At 38.7% G+C, this 19,169-nt stretch overlaps 1 protein-coding gene across 4 annotated transcripts in view; it reads left to right on the top strand.

Annotated features, from left to right (window-relative positions):
* The window catches only part of dgki (diacylglycerol kinase, iota), a 102,329-nt gene that overhangs the window by 37,095 nt on the left and 46,065 nt on the right, over positions 1 to 19,169 (top strand). For all 4 annotated transcript variants that reach the window (XM_004573727.4, XM_004573729.4, XM_004573728.4 and 1 more), the window contains exon 2: positions 13,720 to 13,828. In XM_004573727.4, coding sequence (XP_004573784.3) covers positions 13,720 to 13,828 — 109 coding nt within the window. The remainder of the gene's footprint in view (positions 1 to 13,719; positions 13,829 to 19,169) is intronic.

Here is a 19,169-nt window from a genome sequence, read left to right as displayed (position 1 = left end):
TCATTGCTGTTTAATTTTCTGTCTTCATTTATGTTGGAAGTGGTAGCAGAGCTGTACGTTTTTATTTTTTCAGAAATCTCTCAGTCAGAACATGCTATATCATGTTTAGGTGGAAACTAGCGAGCTAACTTCCTGCTAACTTCCTGCTAACTTCTAACTCTGTTGAATTTAATAAATTCTGTTTTCATGGATGCCTGGATGTTCAACTGAATTGTTACACCTGGTAAAGCAGCAACACTGATCATTTTATTAAAGATGAAAGAATTTAGACAGTTTGTAACTCTCAGTGATGCCGCAGTGTTTGTTTGACTTTGGGACCTAAAGCAGACGTTTTGGACCCAGATTACTCCGTGAGGCTCCTGGCTACGGCAGCCGTAATGCTACGCCAATCCATCAAGCGGTGCGGCTTCATAGCTTACCAAAGTCTAAAACATTTTTTGACAGATTTCTGCGTGCTGTGTATCACATAAAATTGTTTCGAGGTCAGTAAGCACAACCAGAATTCATACATAAGGAACATTGTTGATTTTTGAGAATATTAAAGGATTTTAAGTGTGCCTCATAGTGTGTAAAATATACAGAAGAAAAGAATATATCGCGATATATATCGTTACCGCACATGCTTCAAATTATACCGTGATATGGATTTTAGGCCATATCGCCCAGCCCTACACAGAAACCAAGACACTACACCAGATTACTCTAAGTAGTCAGACTTCTAGCTTAAAAAAAAATAAGAAAGTGCCAAATAATGCAGTTCCTCCAGTGGCCATTCAAGGCTGACTCCAAAAGACAGTCAACTTTTAGATTGCCCAACTTTATGGCAGAAAAAAACATGTTTACAGCCAGACACAAAACCGTTTTGGGTTTCTTTTTCCAGGAAGTACATTTTATATAATTACTCATTTAAGACATATTAAGACTTAAAGTTGTGTCTGATTAGGTGCTGTAACTGCTATGTGTGAGGAGTGAGTGCTTACACAGGTGACTCTAGGTCCTGACCGTGTGCTTGGCTCTATGTAAACAGTTTTGCATGGATGGGGCTTGTAATGTTAGTTTAACATTTTCAAAGTAAAATCCTAGCTTGCATTGGGGGTCAATTATACTACAATACCATCCAAAGAGTGCACTGATTTTTGGATTCAAATTCGTTGACTGCATTTAAAAAAATAGATGTAGCCACAGTAACATGACTCATGAGTGTGTTAGCAGCTGCCATGTTGTTTTTCTTGGTGTAGAAGTAGTCTTATTTGGATGAGAGCGCGGAGTGCTGAGTTATTGGCTAATGTGGGCTAGCTTGCTAGCACATGGCATTCATAAACTTTATGGGTTGCACAGCTATTGGACGATCAGCTAATTGGCGCAAAGTAGCAGAAGGATAAAGGACATGAATTTAACTCTCCAAAACTAAAGAATAAACCTCCTGCACCACATAGCAAGTCCTTCAGAAAACGCCAACAGCACAAATACAGCAAAATAGATCCAGCTGAATGACTCCTCTTAGTGGAGGTGAAGCCTAGCAGACACCATTAGCCTGCAGCTATTGCTTATTACAGCTAAATTCACCTACTGTAGAGTTGTTATGGAGGCAGAAACCTTCCATAGAGTACCAGACAGGGTTGTTTTTTTTGTTTTTCTTTTTTGTAATGGTCTAAATTGTTTGAATCCTCGAGTTCATCTTGCACGCTTGCATGTGGTGATCAACTTTAATCTGTCGGACGCCTTTACCTGAGGCCTGCATTTGTGTGTCTCTGTCACACATACGTGCACACGAGCTGGGCATGCTGTGTCACCAGAGGCAATGTACGAGCTTTTCACAGTGACCCACATAGAGGCAGAGAGTGGAGGAGAGAATAATGGGAGGAAAATTGGGATGAGATTGAAAGGAGAGAGATAAAGAAACAGAAGTGGAGCGACAGCAGAATAGAGCAGGCATTTGTTAGATAGTGAATGAAGGGCAGGCTGGCAGGATTGAGATGTCCTTAACTGTCAGTGTTTGAGCTCAGTTTAAATTATGTTTTTACATCCTTGTGTATTTGTGCGCACATTAAGCCTGTAACGCGAAGCATGTTCACACAGATCATTGTGTACCCGTTTGTGATGAGTTTCACCTCTTTGTTGGGGGTTTATAATAAAAACCAAGTGATGACAGTAAAAGTGATGAAGTTACTGTAAACACTGGCAGTTTGACAAGTTGCGAAAAGACACAATTGGTGTTTGCTTCATTGGCATTCTGCAGCGTCTCTGTGCCATACAGAATGCCACTTTTGCTCATTGTTACTCCACTGTTGAATATTTTGAGCTTCATTGTGAAGAATTGTTTATGCATCACGCCATGTAAAAGGGTTAAAGTCTTTCTGATGGTAGGACACTCACTGATATTTCATGGAATGACCCAATGGTATTTCCAGAGTAGGACACTCATTTTTGCTATGCAGCTCTCAGGACTGAAGTTGCTCATAGTTGGATTTGTGTCAGGCCTCACTCAGTCTGCTGTGACACCTTATGCAAGTTTTTCCAAACAACTCAAGTCTCCTGGGCCTCTACACATCTTTGTCAGTACCTACAGGCATCCTGCAATGGAGGCTGTGGGCTTTCGGGGACCAGTGTTTGCCTTTTCAGTTCAGTTCAGCTCAGTTATATTGATATTGCACCAAATCAAAACAAAAGTTGGCTCAATGCACTTTATATTGTGAGGTAAAGACCCTACAAACCCCAACAATAAAACAACCCCATATGAGCAAGCACTTGGTGACAGTGGGAAGGAAAAACTCACTTTTAAACTTAGCCACCTAAGGAAAAGGGTTTGGAAGTGATCAGAATGGTCGCTGGAAGAAGGGAACTTGTTGGATCCAAACTTTTTCCTGATGGGATTGTTTCTGGAACAACATAATTATAGAAAAAATGACTGATCGCCAATCAATGGATAAGACAAGTGTTGCTAGCATTACCATTAGAATAAATAACCTGCAGGAGAGACTTTTCATATGGACACCCATCACATCAAACATTTAGATATAGCAAGTTAAAAAAAACAGCTTCTCTTCTTTTCCTTTTTTGTTTTACGAAGCTGCAGTTATGAGCAGAAAAACATTGATTTCTTATTTTTTGCAGCTACAAAGAAAAGCTGTCGGCGTGGCAAATATGAAGCTGTTGGCTTCTTGCTAGCAGCCAGTTCATAGGATTGAATTAATAAATGGATCGGCTTGTTGTCACTAATGCCCGATCGAGCTGTCTGAGTCGAGATCCGAATGATATCTGATCCAATAATGCATTGATTGCGTCCCAATTTGTGAGATTAACACATATTAATCTCTGCTCAGTTCCCTACCTCATGTTTCCCACCACGTCCGCCTTGATTTATACATTTATTTAGCTGTTTTTACATTTTAATTCTAGTTCAAGGAAATTCACTGTAAATTCACAAAGCTTTCAGTAAGTACCTGACTCGATGGCAAAATTGTACTAAATGATGAGCAATACCCATCAGATTTGATTTGTGCAGTTGTGCAGATTTTGTGGAGCCAGACTTCAGTGTCTTTGTTTGGGGAGGTTTGGTTTTTGACATCACAGATAGTTTAGAAAAGCAGCTGTGATGCAATGTTAAACTTACAAAAGCCTGCTGCACACGCACAGAGTGAGAGTCGACCTTTCAGTGAAGCCTTTTTTTTTGGCATTTCAGTTTGGATATTTTGTGTTATATTGTTGCATAACATGGATTAATTTAATTAGCATTACTCGTATTTTTTTTATTGATCTTTTAAAGACGTTTCTGAACTTTTCTTTTTAACCTGCACTCTCAAGAGTTAAGTTCTGTCAGTATAAAAATAAAGCAGGTTGGTCTTCTTGGCCTTTAAATCCCCACATCGGTCTAACTCTGAGCTGCACGAACACTCAGTTCAACTCTCCTTTCCTTATGAGAGTGATGTGTGTGTGTGTGCACGTGCATATCTAAGCATGAGCTCATGCATTTGTGTGTCTGCATGTGTTTCTCAAGTTGCCCTTGCCAGGTTACCTCTTATGTAATGTTCCAAAAATAGAGAAGATTCACCTGTGAGGGCAGTAAGGAGGGAAAGGAGACAGGCAGGAAAATAAGAGAAAAGAAAAGTGTTTAAACACCCTTCCAACAACTTTTTGCCTATATCGTTAAATGATATATTGGTTATTTTGAAATATTAGCAGTCCTGTGAAAAAAAACACTTATGCTGTCAGAATTACCGATTTTATCTGTTCTTTTTTTGTTTTGTTTTGTTTGCAGAAGTGGTGCAATGAATAAAAAAGGGAAACCTTGATTGCTTATCCTTAGAGCAGGCTTTACTGAAAAGACGATGAAGTAAAGTAAACTTTAGATGAGTTGTTTATTGTGATTGTGTGGCTTTAAAGTGAAGTACATGTAATAGAAAGACAGCAGCTACAGACATTTTGGTAGAAGGTCTGACTTTAAAGCTAGCTGCTCTTGTAAAATCTTAGACAGAATAGAGGTTTCTGGCACAACCTTTACTAATCCAAGGTGCACAGAGAGAAGGATAAAGTCTGAAAAAGTTTCTGCTTGTAGTATATAAGACCGGGGTTAGGTTTAAAGAAAGGCGATTACTCAAAAGAAATAAAAAGATACTAACTCAAAGTATTAAATGGTCTGAGTGGAGGTTGAGCGGAGAGCTGGAGCTGAACCCAGTCTCTCTGTTACACACAGTTACAAACTGGCTGGTCAGATTTGTTTTTTTCTTTTTCATTTGGCAGCAACCTTTGCACAGTGAATTTTCAGTTTCTTAAGGCTTTTAGTCCAGCAGCTACCGATCAGATAAACAAATCATGGTTTTGTTATCTTCCATAATGCTGTGTGAATTCTTTATTTGCCTCTTCATTAGGTTGTATTATCCTTTTCTGTTGTCTGTGTTGTTGTCTGTGCATGTGAGGATGGATGACTCGCGTAATGCAAACCGCAAGTAAGCTGAACCTCATGAGTAAGTGTTTGGCGGTAGTGGGAAGGAAGCACTCAATTCTAACAGGAAGAGATCTGTTAAAACTCCATCTTAACAAACTTAGGGCGGGGCAGCCATCTGCTGTGACCAGCTGGGGGTTAGGGGACAGTGAGAAGATAAAGAGCATAAACAAGTCCAACAGAAAGGGGTAGAGAAAAATGTATGACGCGCAAATACTTTAATGTGATGCTTGACTGATTGGTTTGCTTTGAATTACTTTCTGAAGACACTCTGGTGCTGGTTATCCTCATCTATGTGCTTGAAAGTTTGTTGATGTAGAAAAAAGAGGCAGAGGCTAAAGGAGAGCAGAGGATCCAGTGTCATAGTTCATCGGATACCACTGCTCTCACACTCGCTGGTGCGTCTTTGTAAGAAATTTAAATTCACTACATTAATTTGCTTCATGAACTTTATCTCCTCTACTTTGGCTGTTTGTGGTTACATCATAACTTAATAGTAACTCGATCAAAACGCACACATCCTGCCTGTCTCTCACACACACACACACACACACACACACACACACACACACACACACACACACACACACACACACACACACACACGGTCATTGTCACATAGTACAGAGCTCAGATGTCTGGTGTCAGGTCTCTCTTACCCGTCACGTTGATTGGCATAATTACCCGAGCCGTGCTGTGAGTGTGTAAGGAAACAACTTCTGGGTGATTCAGTCTGCACTGGGATGTTTTTCTCTGTTATCTTGGAAAGCATTAGTTACAGAGTAAGTGAGAAAACCTTTCAGCATAATAATGATAAATATTGAAACCCACGCAAAGGCAGGAAGGAGAAGGAGGGGGGAAAAAGTGCGCTGGTTCCATCGAATTTTTGGCTACAGGTGAGTGGAGCCACTGAGATGTTTGAAGTTCTGCCTGTAGCTTCATCTGAACAATGTGAACAGCTTTTCATTCTTTTAGCACTGTAATATAGCACTGCAGACATACAGGTAATTTTACAGTAGCTCACAGTGAATGTAGTTAGTGACTGGAGTTTAATGGCAAGTCAACTATAAAAATACCATAGTACCAGTCAAAAGTGTGGGCACACTCAGTCATAGTGGGGTATTTCTGTATTTTTTAACTGTAAATAGTCACAACAACAAAACATCAGCTGAATTCTTCAATGACCTACAGTAAAATGAGCTTTCTTTGTTTTTGTGGGCCTAACTTATATTGATGCTGAATAATAGTTTGGCATAAATCATGAACAGCCCAATGAGAGGAGAACTATAAAATCACTTACGCTCTTGTGAGTTTTACTTGTTCAGGACAAATTTTAATTGTTTAATTGTAATATCATTTTAAAATAATATAAATATATATATATATATTTAATTAAACTCCTGTTGGATAATGAGAAACGTTCAGTGTGGTAAGTATACAGGAAATCTTTGTGATACTGTACCTGTTGATTCTACACAAAAACTTCACGTTTATAGAGAAAACAACAATATAACAATAAACCACTCGCTCAAAGTATTATTATGTAAAGCTTATAAAATAAACAATGTGATTGTGTAGATTAACGTACACTGTAAAAGCAGGCTGTAAAATAACGGTTGAGAGCTGTTCATCTTTAACATTTCACTTGGAACTACATCTAAGCAACGACTCAAGTGTAATGTGTCTCGTTTCCACATATACAGTTAATGTTTTTAAGAAAATGTTTCAAGTTGTGAAATTAGTGGAAATAATTGGCTCCTCAGTTGTTTCTCAGTATTAACAATTTATTTGTCAGTTTCTGTCGGGTTTGTGTTTAAAATGCAGATCTTACTCATAAGTATGAAACTGTTCTTAAAAATAAACTTCTTGGTATTCATATATAACAGGAACAAAGCTGAAAATAATAACATTTCTTAAACCAACCACTGGCAACTCCTTTTTTGGAAATGGCATATTCATTGCTTCTCTTGAAACAAAAATAATGCCGGTTTCTTTTGGTTAAAATAAAAGACTGGACTGTGGTAGAAATGTTAAGCTGTGCAACTTACTACTAATATCAGTGTTATTATCATTAATTAAGCCTTTATATTGTTTCAGTCTAAGTAATACAGAAAGAATCTGCAGTAGCTGCTTGCAAAACTATATTCCAACATCAGTGGGAGTTGATTGAGTCAGACAAATCAATTTTGACATTGGTTATTTTGGTTTGGAAGTCCCTCTTTGTGTGCAGTGCCGTGAGGTAATTTTAAATCACTGTAAATCACAATAAAGGGACTTTCTGGTTAAATAAAAGTATTAACAGAAGTCCCTTTATTATAAAGGGAAACCTGGTCAGGGTAGCATCCATACAAAGTGTAAACCTTACAAAAATGCAAAGTAAACCTAAAATACATCATCTACATCGCGGGTGGGGGAACTCGAGGCCTCAAGGGTCAGTGTCCTGCAGCCATATAAATCAGCTGTGTTGCATCAAGGACACATCTAAAACCTGCAGGACACCGGCCCTTGAGGCCTTGAGTTCCCCCACCCCTGATCTACATAATAAACAATATATAAATATTCACCACAGAAGTGGCATCTCATAAAAATATTCACATCCCCTTTACAGGATTCAGTGTGATGATTTTAAAGTAAGCAATCAATATATAAGTAAGTTTAACTTTGGTCTTTCTGCAAGTTAATCCATGTCTGAGGTGCAAACTAACCTTGGATTATGGCCAGTACCTGTTTGTTATACAAAAACAATCTGTTATGTATTATATATTCACATCTAATCTAGACAGTGATGTGACATTTTCAGCTTCTGGCCTTTCACAAGATAACCCCTTACAGAACATCACTGTATAAAAGGCTTATGACATGACTGGAAAATCTTAACATTTAGGATTGGCACAATTAGTTAAATAAATGAAGCATATTTATTCATTTTTCTACACAATCTAATAAGTGGTTGCTCTCAGTAAAAGTAAACCTTTACATTTGGATTTCTCTCCAATTATACTCAGTCTGTGCAAAGAAACTGACTTCAGAGTAAACCCACACTGGTGCAGTTGTCTCTTTTGTTAACCAGCTTCTCCCACGTAATCACAACATCTTCTGGAGTCCGAAGATGTTAAGCCCGATTCCTCCCACTTGCAGCTGCCTTTTTATTTTTGTGCCTATTACTTTTGTTCTCACTTTAGCTTTGATCATGAGCAGTGTTGCACAGGCACGACTCGCCTCTGTGGCCACACAGTGATTTTCAGAAACTGGTTAAATGACTGCAGCTATGGAGGAAAATTAACCATTGTAGGCTTGTACATCATCCGTACCACCCACCTCGAGAATCATATCTTCTTCCCACCTTAATCACTGGAATAGTGAAAAAACTACATAAACAGTTCCTGCTGTAGTAACTGTTGATCCCTCGGTGGATGCAAAGGATCCGTATTTAGAAAACATTTGGCGAATTACATCATCCTCAGTGTGTGGGCTGTGTATTGAAGACGGTATATGTGTATGACTTTGTGTCCACATTCACACTGTCATCCCACATAGGGTGATGGGGTGTCTGTCTAATTAACTGCATTTACTGTAAAGTTGCTGAAACACGCTCCTCACACACACACACACACACACACAACACGCAGATTCTCCACCAATACAATTACTGGATGAGCTGCCGATGCTCCCGCTGTGCCGTTGTCGTGGCAACGCCGACAACCCACCTCTACAGGAAGAGGAGGAGGAGGCTGGAAATAAGGAGATGAGACAAGAAGGGAGGATGAGAAATGAGGAGGAGGAGGGGGGCAGAGGATGACAGCAGCGTGAGGGAGAGGAGGAGCGAAGCAGTGGGAGGAGAATGGAGGAAGATTAGAGGGGGAGGTATGAGAGAAGTGAAGGTGATGTGCACAATGACAAAGCAGAGCGAGAGAGAGGAAGGAGGAGGAGGAGGACTGAAGAAGAGTGATGTGTTCAGAAAAAAGAGGAGAGATGGTGAAGGGGAAAAATGAGTGAAAAGGAAAGGAAGAAGAGAGGAAGAGTAGGTGGTGTTAGAACTGGAATGAGATTTTTCCAAGTTTTTAGAAGTGACGTCCAAAATTAAAGTTTGATATCTCCACTGGAAGCTACTAAGGACGGGCACTGGGCAAAAATATAATTTTATATTGACTGATAATTTTACAGCTTTTCTTCCTTTGTTAAACTTGCAAAGTCATGAGCATAAAAGATGTGAGTGCTTTAAACCTGCATTCTTATGCCCAAAAGCTTCTGTATTATAGAGGTGTGTGGGGAAAACAGCCTGTGTCCATGACATCAGCAACACTTTGCTGATGAGTTTATAGGTTCAGTCAAAATTTTAGGGTCACATTGAATAGGAAAGGTTTAAATGTTAGAAAGGAGGATTATTATTGTGATCGATAACTTATTGTTTGCATCAAGGCGTTTTGTGTTGTAAGGTAAAGACCCTTCAATAATACAGAGACAACTCCTCGTTCAGATATCATGACCCAGTATGAGAAAGCACTTGGCGAAAGTAGGAAGAAAATAATAAATAATAATAAAATTAAGTAGATTTCTTTGAGGTACTTTAAGTAGAATCATATCCATTATATTGGGACTTTCATGGTGTAGGTAGAGATGTTTTTAATTTGTCTACTGCTGGGTAGCTTTTGGTGTAATAATACAGGATCATTTTCTACTGGTGCTTCAAACTGAAGAGGGTGAAAACCGTCCAAGTGCAATAAAACTATGTTAGAAGTTCTGCAGGTCAGGGTGAACCGTGCAGTGAATTGCTCTGTTGATTTTTGTCTTTACTTTAGACACTTCCTGTTTTTGGATTTGCAGTGTTGAGGAGTCGTTCCTGTTTATTTAACTGCTTTTGAGGAAGATTTATTTTCAGATTGATGGGCTTCTGCAGACTTTTTCTGGACAAATTTGCTTAAAATAACTCCAAGTCAGGCATGCCGTGTGTGTGTGTGTTTCAGAGACCACTTTCATTTTATGTTTAGATTTTTAGGAGCTAGCTATAATTCCTGTGATCCTGTCTGCTTTTAGTAGATTAGGACTCACTCAAATGTAATGGTGGCCCATGACCTCTGAATAAGAGAGTGATGCTAATGGGCCTTTTTTAAGGGTACTGCTACTTCTGTCTGTCTGGCTACAAGCCCCCCCCCCCCCAAAAGGAGAAAACAAAACAACAAACCCCTCTCAGGTACACACTTTCATTTCAGGGTCATTTCATTATGAGTAAGAACTCCATGAACAACACACACACACACACACACACACACACACACACACACACACACACACACACACACACACACACACACACACACACTACTCATAATCAGTTTACAATAATCCTCGGCAGTAAGCGGCAGGGTTAAATGTGTTTGTGTCTCTCTGAAGGATCTGATTTTCCTGGTTTTGGCTGTCATCTGTGATAGCGATACTCGCTAACGTCAGTAACAGCAGCATTTATTAAAGAAAGAGCTCATGGTGCTAGAGTGCTGTGTATTTGAGTTTTGGGTTCCTGTTTTAATGTATTTGCTGTTCTGGAAATTCTTTCAGGAATTTACTTTTCGAGCTTACTTTCATTTTTATCCTCGCTTCTGTTTTTTGGTGTTTCCCTCTGTCTTGTTTTTTTTCCTGTGTCATCTTGTTTAGTGCAGGTCTGTCTACATAAAAAGTATATGTGGCACATCCATCCCAGAAAATGGCTCAATTAAGTAGAAAATCATAGAGTAAAATTAGCAAACAGTACAAGTCTTCAATGTAATAACAGTCCGTTTAAGTACAAATTTGAATAAAATACAACACTTCATGTAAAAAGTTTTATATGAAGGAAGACATGTTAATAATTTTAGTAAAAAGTAACAAAGTTAATTTAAAAACTAAGGTGACATTATAATGGCTCAGTATGCACAGTTTAAAGTAGTGTACAGGGCTGAAATGTTAACTGATGGTCATTTGCTCTCAGATGATGCATTGCATTGCAGAAAGTTGTTGCATTGCTTAGGAAAGATTTCCTTTGTCTGTGTTTCTGGCTCAGAGAAATATGAACACAATTGTCCAAATGTGCAGGTGAACACTACTGTACAAAAGTCTTTATATTTAGTTTCCAAGGAGCCAGACCTCCTTGCAATTTTGTAAAGTGGTCTTGAGGAATAGCACTTTACAGCAAGCAGTGACTGCTTTTTCACTGCTTTTCATTCCACTCCAACCATCTTTGAAAAATGCCAATGTTTGACAGGCATTAAATTATGTAAAATTTTAGTGTTTTGGCATAGTTAGCATAATATTTGTTTTCCCTACAGAGCATAGAAGAGTACTGTTAGATTTTGATGCAATACCATACAGTAAAAGCATACCTGGATAGAAAACCAGACAGTGGAACATAATCAGTCATGGACTGGCCTCCCCAGAACCCAGACCTCAACATTAATGAAGAAGTGTGGGATCATCAAACAGCAACCAACATCCAAATAAGAACTTTTCATTGTCCTTCAGGAAGAAGGACTATTGGAGAACTATTCCTGAAGACTACTTAAGGAAATTACAGGAAATCGGCCTCAGAGTTTCGGCTATGTTGAAGAATAAAGGTGGTTACACAAAATACTGACTTTAAAGTGATTGTACAAACAGTCTTTGCCTTCCGCTGTATTTCCATTCACGGTTGCACTACACCCATTTTCTTCACAAAACATTGAGAAATGAGGGGTGGTGAACACCAGCAATATGTCTGACTTCCAGTTTATTAGAAACCCTGTTTACTCATTTGATAGGTGCAGTAGGTCAAACGTGAATCAGCAGAAAATGAAACATTTTTCGTTTTCATTTCTCGTTTCTTGTTGATTTTTAAAATTGGTTTCGGCAAGCATCAAACGCACCATTGTCCCTAAACAAATGTGTGTCCGACCTCAGCAGACAAAATGAAACACAAACTTGTTTAAACCTGATAAATGTTTGCATATTCGCTTTCTGCCTTTCGTTTCACTTCTGAATAAGCAGTTCCAGTAAAACTCTGGGTTTGCTCAGTCTCGCTGCATGTGCTACTTCCTCTAATGGACTTACTGTGTTGCAGTGCCCTCAGAGCTGAGTGGAGAACTTTGTGAGTAACGAGGAGTAAAAGTGTAAAAATGAGGCCTTAAATAACAAGGTCCTTTAATCAGTTAGACTTCGCTGGTATTTGTGTGTGGTCGCTGTTTTATGCGGCATATGTCCGGCCTCCATACGTCCTTTCATTTCCGGTCATCCACAGTGTGCTATTTTTATCTCAGGGGCTGTGAGCACTTGTGTGTGTGTGTGTGTGTGTGTGTGTGTGTGTGTGTGTGTGTGTGTGTGTGTGTGTGTGTGTGTGTGTGTGTCATCAGGTTACAGGGTGTGTAAGTGGACTCCTCTTTGTCCTGGCTGATAATTTTAGACAGAGGGCCACTGAAACTTTCAACAGGGGGTCAGATACTCCTTTTCCACTGACACACACACACACGCATGCACGCACGCATGCACACACCCACACACCTTTGGTAATGCCCATAATTACTAGTCACTATAAACATCTTGTTCATCGCCTCAACTCAGGATTTGTTTTAAATGTTCCTGATCTGCAATAGTTTGTATTCTACTGTAGTATATTTTAATATAATGAATAGTTATAAATAAATAGTTTAATCAGAAATCAAGCAGTGAGTTGTCAGTGTGTAACTTTTTTGCGTTTGAGCTACAAAGCTCTCTTTTTTTCTTTTCTTTTTGCCGTAGTGTTGGAGCACACCCTTTTCCTTTACAGCAGTACTCTTTTGCCCTTTCCTAAAAGCCCAGACTCATATGTGGTTTGGTTCAGGTTTAGCCACAGTGACAGTTCTCTCTCTTCTGTTAGCAGGTAACCACCTGCCAACTGGGTGGGAAATACACATTAAAGCATAAAGTTCAGTAACTACATCACTTTTGTGAAGTTAAGTTAATCTTGTCAAACAAATTTTCTGGCATCTCCATCTCCTTTACTAAACTTCTTGTTCATGCCAAATGATTAACTTCTCTCATTTTTACCAACTTAGTGTGAATTTGAAAGCCCCGGTCATAACACTTTAAAGAGTCCCTTGGTGTGCCTATAAAAAGCCATGCCAAACAGCATTCTGTGGGTGTGGTTTGCAAATAAAGGTGACACTTTGTCTTTATCTTTAATAGACACGTTAGGGTATTCACTGTTGTTCAAACAGGCCGGTTGTCTCGTCTTTTAAAAAGACAAATCCACAGATTTAACTTGAAGGAGAGCACTCATTTCATATTTTCACTTTAATTAATTTATTTTTTTATTTATTTTTTGCTTTCTCTTGCATTGACTGAAGCCAGTGAGACTGCAGAGGTGTCTGCGTAGATCAGCAGTTAATAGATGTAGACAGATGGGCCCTCTCATGTGGGTGACTGTACTGTGTACTTGCAGAAGAAGATAGATGAGCTATGAGATGAAAGAGTCGGGGACAATTGAAGTGGATAAAGATGTACTCGAGTCAGTTTAAGAAAACTGCAACAGGAAGTATAATGGGGCGAGCGTCTGCGAGAGATGACTGCTGACTCATCCTCTGACATAACAGATCTGTCTGCGACTTCTCTCGTCACCCCAAAGTGGCTCTGGCAGTCTCTCCGCCAAGCTGTTCCTGGTTCACCTCAAATATCTCCAGCTGAGCCCGCTTGAAAGCAGCCTCCTAATATGAATAATGTACTAAATTATACTGAAAAGTCCGAGAACTATGAAGTATCTTGACAATGATAACCGTGTGTTTCCTTCCGTTTCTTAGGAAAGCGATTTCCCGCTCAGGCCTCCATTACCTCGGCCCACCTCAGCCCTCGCTTCCTCCTGCGTCCAACGGCCCCACCAAGGAACTACGTACCTGTGTGGACTGGACGGTCAGAAATGCACATGCACATTTATTTTATATAACTGTGAATCTGAACAATGATGACATTTTTTTCCTGGTCCCAGTCTGTGTTGTCCCTATTCTGTCTGGCTGATTCACTTGTCGACATTTGCATTTTTATGCCAACAGATTTGTTAGCAGACTGGTTTCAACAGCCATATGTTCATGTGGAAATGGAAAGCAGTAATCTGATTTTCCTTCCTTTTTTTAATTCCTTACAAGAAAAATGCCGTTCTATCTCAGCGTGGGAAAGAAACTTTTATGTGTCACGACTTTGTGACGCGGTTTATTATTCGACATTTAATAGGTTATATTTAAGAAACATGAATCACGACTCAAAAGCACCAGATTAAAAACACTTTGGGTTTTAAATGTAGTGCTAATGCTTAAGGAAATGTCAACATGAATTGGAAAGTATTGTCAAAAATGCTGTTAAAGAACCCAATAAATGTATTTTTAAAAAGTCCTGTCTTCCTGTCTCCAGTTGCGCCACTCCAAACCTGAGCTTGTGATCTGGTGAAAGCAGGTATTAAAACAATGAATCTGCAATATTCACCAGATTGTGCAGTGTGTGGCACGGCAAGTAAACAATCGTCAAAAACAGTCAAAGATGCATTAAAACAATGATAAAAAGAATTGAAGCAGTTTTTTTGATGATACACCAGGATGACAATGTGAATTGAACCTAATCTGAAAGCAAAAAGACCAATGAGACAGTTTTGAATAGTATTACTGAAGCAGGCAGATAATTTTTTTATAATCATGAAATAATTTAAAATCTTTTCCATGTTGTTTTTCTTTCAAATTGTTTATCACCTTCTTTCTTTCAAATCTTCCATTGCCATTTAGTTTTATTTAATAAAATCAGATTACTCTGGGTCCAAGCTGTAAAATCATATGAATCATCTGAAGGTTTTTTTTTCTTTTTACTTACATAAACTCTTTTGTGCAAAAACTTTGCAGACTTGAAACAGATTTTTTTTTTTATGATTATGGTACAATAAAGCCATTCAAAAAAAAAAACATGACAAAGAAAAGAAAATAATAGAGCGTTTTCACACGAGCCTCCAAAATTCAAGAAAAAGACATCAAAGTGCTTCAAACTCAAGAAGAATAGGTGCATTTCATAGAATTAGTCGTATCTATTGAAAATTTGCCAGCCACATAGAGGCTTTGTGAGGGTACTCTATGTTAATGGATGTCAAACTATGTATACTGAGGTGTCCAAACATGTCATTAAGGATACGGGGGAGGTCGTCATGTGTTGTTTTTATGGGGGAAAGAGTTAAATGGGGTGGACATCTGAAAAAGTTGTGTAAAAATATATTTAAAAAAAAACCCCACCCTCTGTCCTTTAGTGTTAGTACCACTACCTCCATTAGTTATTTGATTTTATTGTATTTTATGTATTTATATATTTGTACTGTGAACCTACTGTCAAAAACAAACTGGTTTATCTGCAGTGATACAAAACATTTCAAAAACACCTTAATTTCTTATGTAATTTCTTTTTTGTTTGTTTTTGTCCATCAAAAACGAACAACATTTACGACTTCCACTTTCCCCATTTTTCACATTTGCAAAGCCATCCCGCGGGCCGGATCGAAACCTTTTGCGGGCCATTTCTGTCCCACGCTCCATTTGTTTGACAGCCGTGCTCTAAATGATTCATGCATCAATAATGAAAAGCAAATGCAATGTGCTTTATTATTAATAGGAAGGTGTAAGTAGATAAACAGTTGTGGGCTCACATCTGAGATTTCCCTTGGGCTCCGTCTGTAGGGACACTTCCAGCACGTCATTGCTGCCCTTTATCTCTCTGCACGGCTCTCATGCACTCACTCATATATTATCACTGTGCTCAGACACTCATTAATATACACTCAGGGGTCGATTCATTGAGACCTTTAAGGTCTGCTTTTAGGTGCTAATAAGTCCAAAAGGGTTTGTCCATATTCCCAGCAGGGCCAGAACACTGGTAGAAGATGTGTAACAGGAAGTGGAAATTTAAACAAATGTCCATTCAAATTGATTTTCTAGTTTGTCACTAATTATTGTGACTTTATGAAAAAAGTGCTGCACTATGACAATAAAACCCACATTAATTACTTCATAAAAGATGCAGGAACGTCAGAATGTCTGCTCCTCACAGTAAACCCTAGAAAGTTGGTTGAGGTTAAAAAAAAATTTAATGGACTGATTCTTTTTAATTAAATTGTTATTTCAAAGTGCTTTTAAAGATTTTGGGGCATTTGCAGGTAATCCAGTCTTTAAGTGCTGACGTGACGAATCCAAACTACCCTGCATTTAATAAGGCTTTTGTGTTTTTAACATGTTTTAATACTTTGTATCTTGTTCTATTTAATCTCAAAAAGCCCCTAAAAACAGTCAGTGATCACTGTCGGTTTTTCTTACCACTACTCATTTTAAAGCTCAGTTTTTAAAACGTTACCATGTAACTACAGCCCAGCCCATGCAGCAGTATATGAATGACTAACCTCATATTGTGCATGGATTATGTCAGTTGTTCTCCTGACTGAAGTTCGGTCCGTTTACAGCATCCTACCATGCAATTGCACTTGTCCCTGACTAGAGATGGCACGATACCACTTTTTTATGTCCGATACCGATACCGATATCATAAATTTGGATATCTGCCGATACCGATATGAATCCGATATAGTGTTTTTTAATCAACAAAACTGTTTTTTAAAATATCTTGCTGCATTTTGCAAGTCTGCAAGTTCATACTCAAGTTTAAAACAACAACTACACTAAAGCTATTCTGTTATACCTGTATACAAAAAAAATATTTCATAGTTCAGCAATACTGATCAATCTAATAAACTTAGACCTACACCATCCTCCCTATTCTGGTATTTTAAAGAGTACTTAGCGTAAATATTAAGCAACCTAACTAACAGGGTTCCAACTCCCAGCAACAACAAAAATAAATAAATAAAAAATAGGGAACCACCCCTCACGCGCCACCTCATGATGCTTAATCGACGTAATCAACCTTAATTTGATGCAGTGTGAAAGAAAATGCACAGAAATCAATTATTTTTCAAGAAATATTAAATAGATTCAACATCTTTCTTCAACAAAATTGCAGACTGCACAGATGGTACCTTCCCAAAGTAAAAAGTACTATAGCTTACTAGGGTATATATATATATTAGACTTTATAGTCACTATATACAGTAATTGACTTCTATTCATTTTACACCAAATTAAAACTTTGGGTGTCAGATAATTATTTATTAACAGCTCGACATTTTAAATGAGAATAAGAAAGAAAAGTATGTCTTTGTGCCCCCTTTTCCCAGTTAATGCCCTATCGGCCCCCCTGGCTAAACTTTGCTAGATCCGCCCCTGCACAGTTACCAGCCGTCAGCTACGTAGAAAAAGATCCTGGTGTAGAAAGTAATATTAAATAAATTGTAACAACAGCTTATCAAGCTTAAACGTGCTGCTGTTGTTCAGCCGCTGGTTTCCTCTTTCTGGCGCAAAGTGGACCAAAAACAAACAAGAGAGACGGACTCGCGACAGAAAACCCGATCAGCTGATCAGTTTCACGATTGAAGTAGCAGCCGGAGAGCGAGAGGCAGTCGCTTGTTAAGCTTAACACAGGAATGCTTTACAAACATTCAGAGATGGACTTACACACTTGCTTTACTTCTCTCGGGGATAACTTTGTCGGAGATGAAATGCCAGGTTGCTAGCGAAGCTCCAAATGCTATCCAGACCACCGACAGGTCCCGCATGCCACAGCCGCTCTATCACGTGATGCATACTGCTCCGACGTGCTAACGTTCTGAGGTGAGTTACGGCGTGTTGCAAGTTTTGTGAGGTGCTTTCATGATATTTAATGGATCGGATTACATTTTTAATTTTTCTCCGATATCCGATCCAGTAATTTAGGTCAGTATCGGACCGATACCGATACGTAATATCGGATCGGTCCATCTCTATCCCTGACCGCCGGGAATCCTCACGTTAACTTTTATCGAGTGGAAAAAAGTTAGCGTTCATCCTCCAGCTTCACTGTGTTTATTATGCTAACATAGCTGTGTCGCTAGCGATCACGTAGCACATCGTTATATACCAGGTAGCCAAACTTCCTACAAACGTCACTGTTGTTTAGTTTTCTGTCTTCATTTATGTCGGAAGTGATAGCAGAGCTGTACATCTTAATTTGTTTCCGAAACCCCGCAGTCAGGACATGCTATATTGTATTTAGATGGAAGCTAGCGAGCTAACTCCCTGCTAACTTCTAATTCCGTTAAATGTCATAAATTCCGTTTTTATGGATGCCTGGATGTTCAACTGAATTGTTACACCTGGTAGAGCAGCCACACTGATCATGTTATTACAGATGAAGGAATTTAGACAGTTTTTCAACTCTCAGTGATCGCTTGACTTATGGACCTGCAGCGGAGTTTAGGCCCAGACACGGCTAATGACGTCAGACTTAAAGACCAGATATAACAGTTTTTATTGCCTGTTTACTTTCTTCAACTTTTTGCCAGTAACTCTTTATTATAAATAAAATATTGGAATAATAGAATAGAATAGAATAGAATTCAACTTTATTGTCATTGCACATGCACAGGTACAGGGCAACGAAATGCAGTTTGCATTGAATAACACATTACTCTTGATGTAGGACCTTGAAAGGTTAGTGTATGTAGGTCACTGTAAAGTTGTAAGGCTGCAAAATTATATTTTACAATGCGTGTTTATAAGTTTTAAAGAACCTATATTTTTGCCACATTACATTTTGTAGCTCGTTAAATGTACAGGAGACAAAGAGTTTAGATGCGTATTGTGGAAATCTTTCTTCAAGCCTTGCAGATTCTTTGCCCGATTGCTAAAGATATGCCTGCATTGGCTTGGGAAGGAACTGCACTTCCTGTTGGACCATGTTATGCTCTTCTGGCTGTTATGCACATTATTCATAAAATTGAACTTGGATTGAAGTAAATAAGACATAGTGATTTAAATTAAACCCATCTTGCCAGAATCTCTTAGATCCTAACAGAGTAAAAGTGGGACAAAGACTGTTTGTGTGGGCAAAGTGGGACATGTCATGTCTTGCCAGGGGTAGTCTGAAATGTTCACATTGAACTTAAAAATTTTTGATCCATATTTTACAGTTGTAGTGATTTTTATCCAATTATGACATGGATAATGTGTCACTTTACATATTTTGCCCCAGCATAAAAGTTTAAAATAACTCTTGCAAAATAGACAAAAGCAATTTCTCAGAGTATTCTGCTGCTTCATTTCCTTTGTGGTTTTTTCCGTCATATTCAACAAAATCTGCA

This window comes from Maylandia zebra, linkage group LG17 (assembly GCF_041146795.1).
Source record: "Maylandia zebra isolate NMK-2024a linkage group LG17, Mzebra_GT3a, whole genome shotgun sequence".
NCBI classification, from domain to species: Eukaryota; Metazoa; Chordata; class Actinopteri; order Cichliformes; family Cichlidae; genus Maylandia; species Maylandia zebra.
This window is presented reverse-complemented; position numbering and strand designations above follow the sequence as displayed.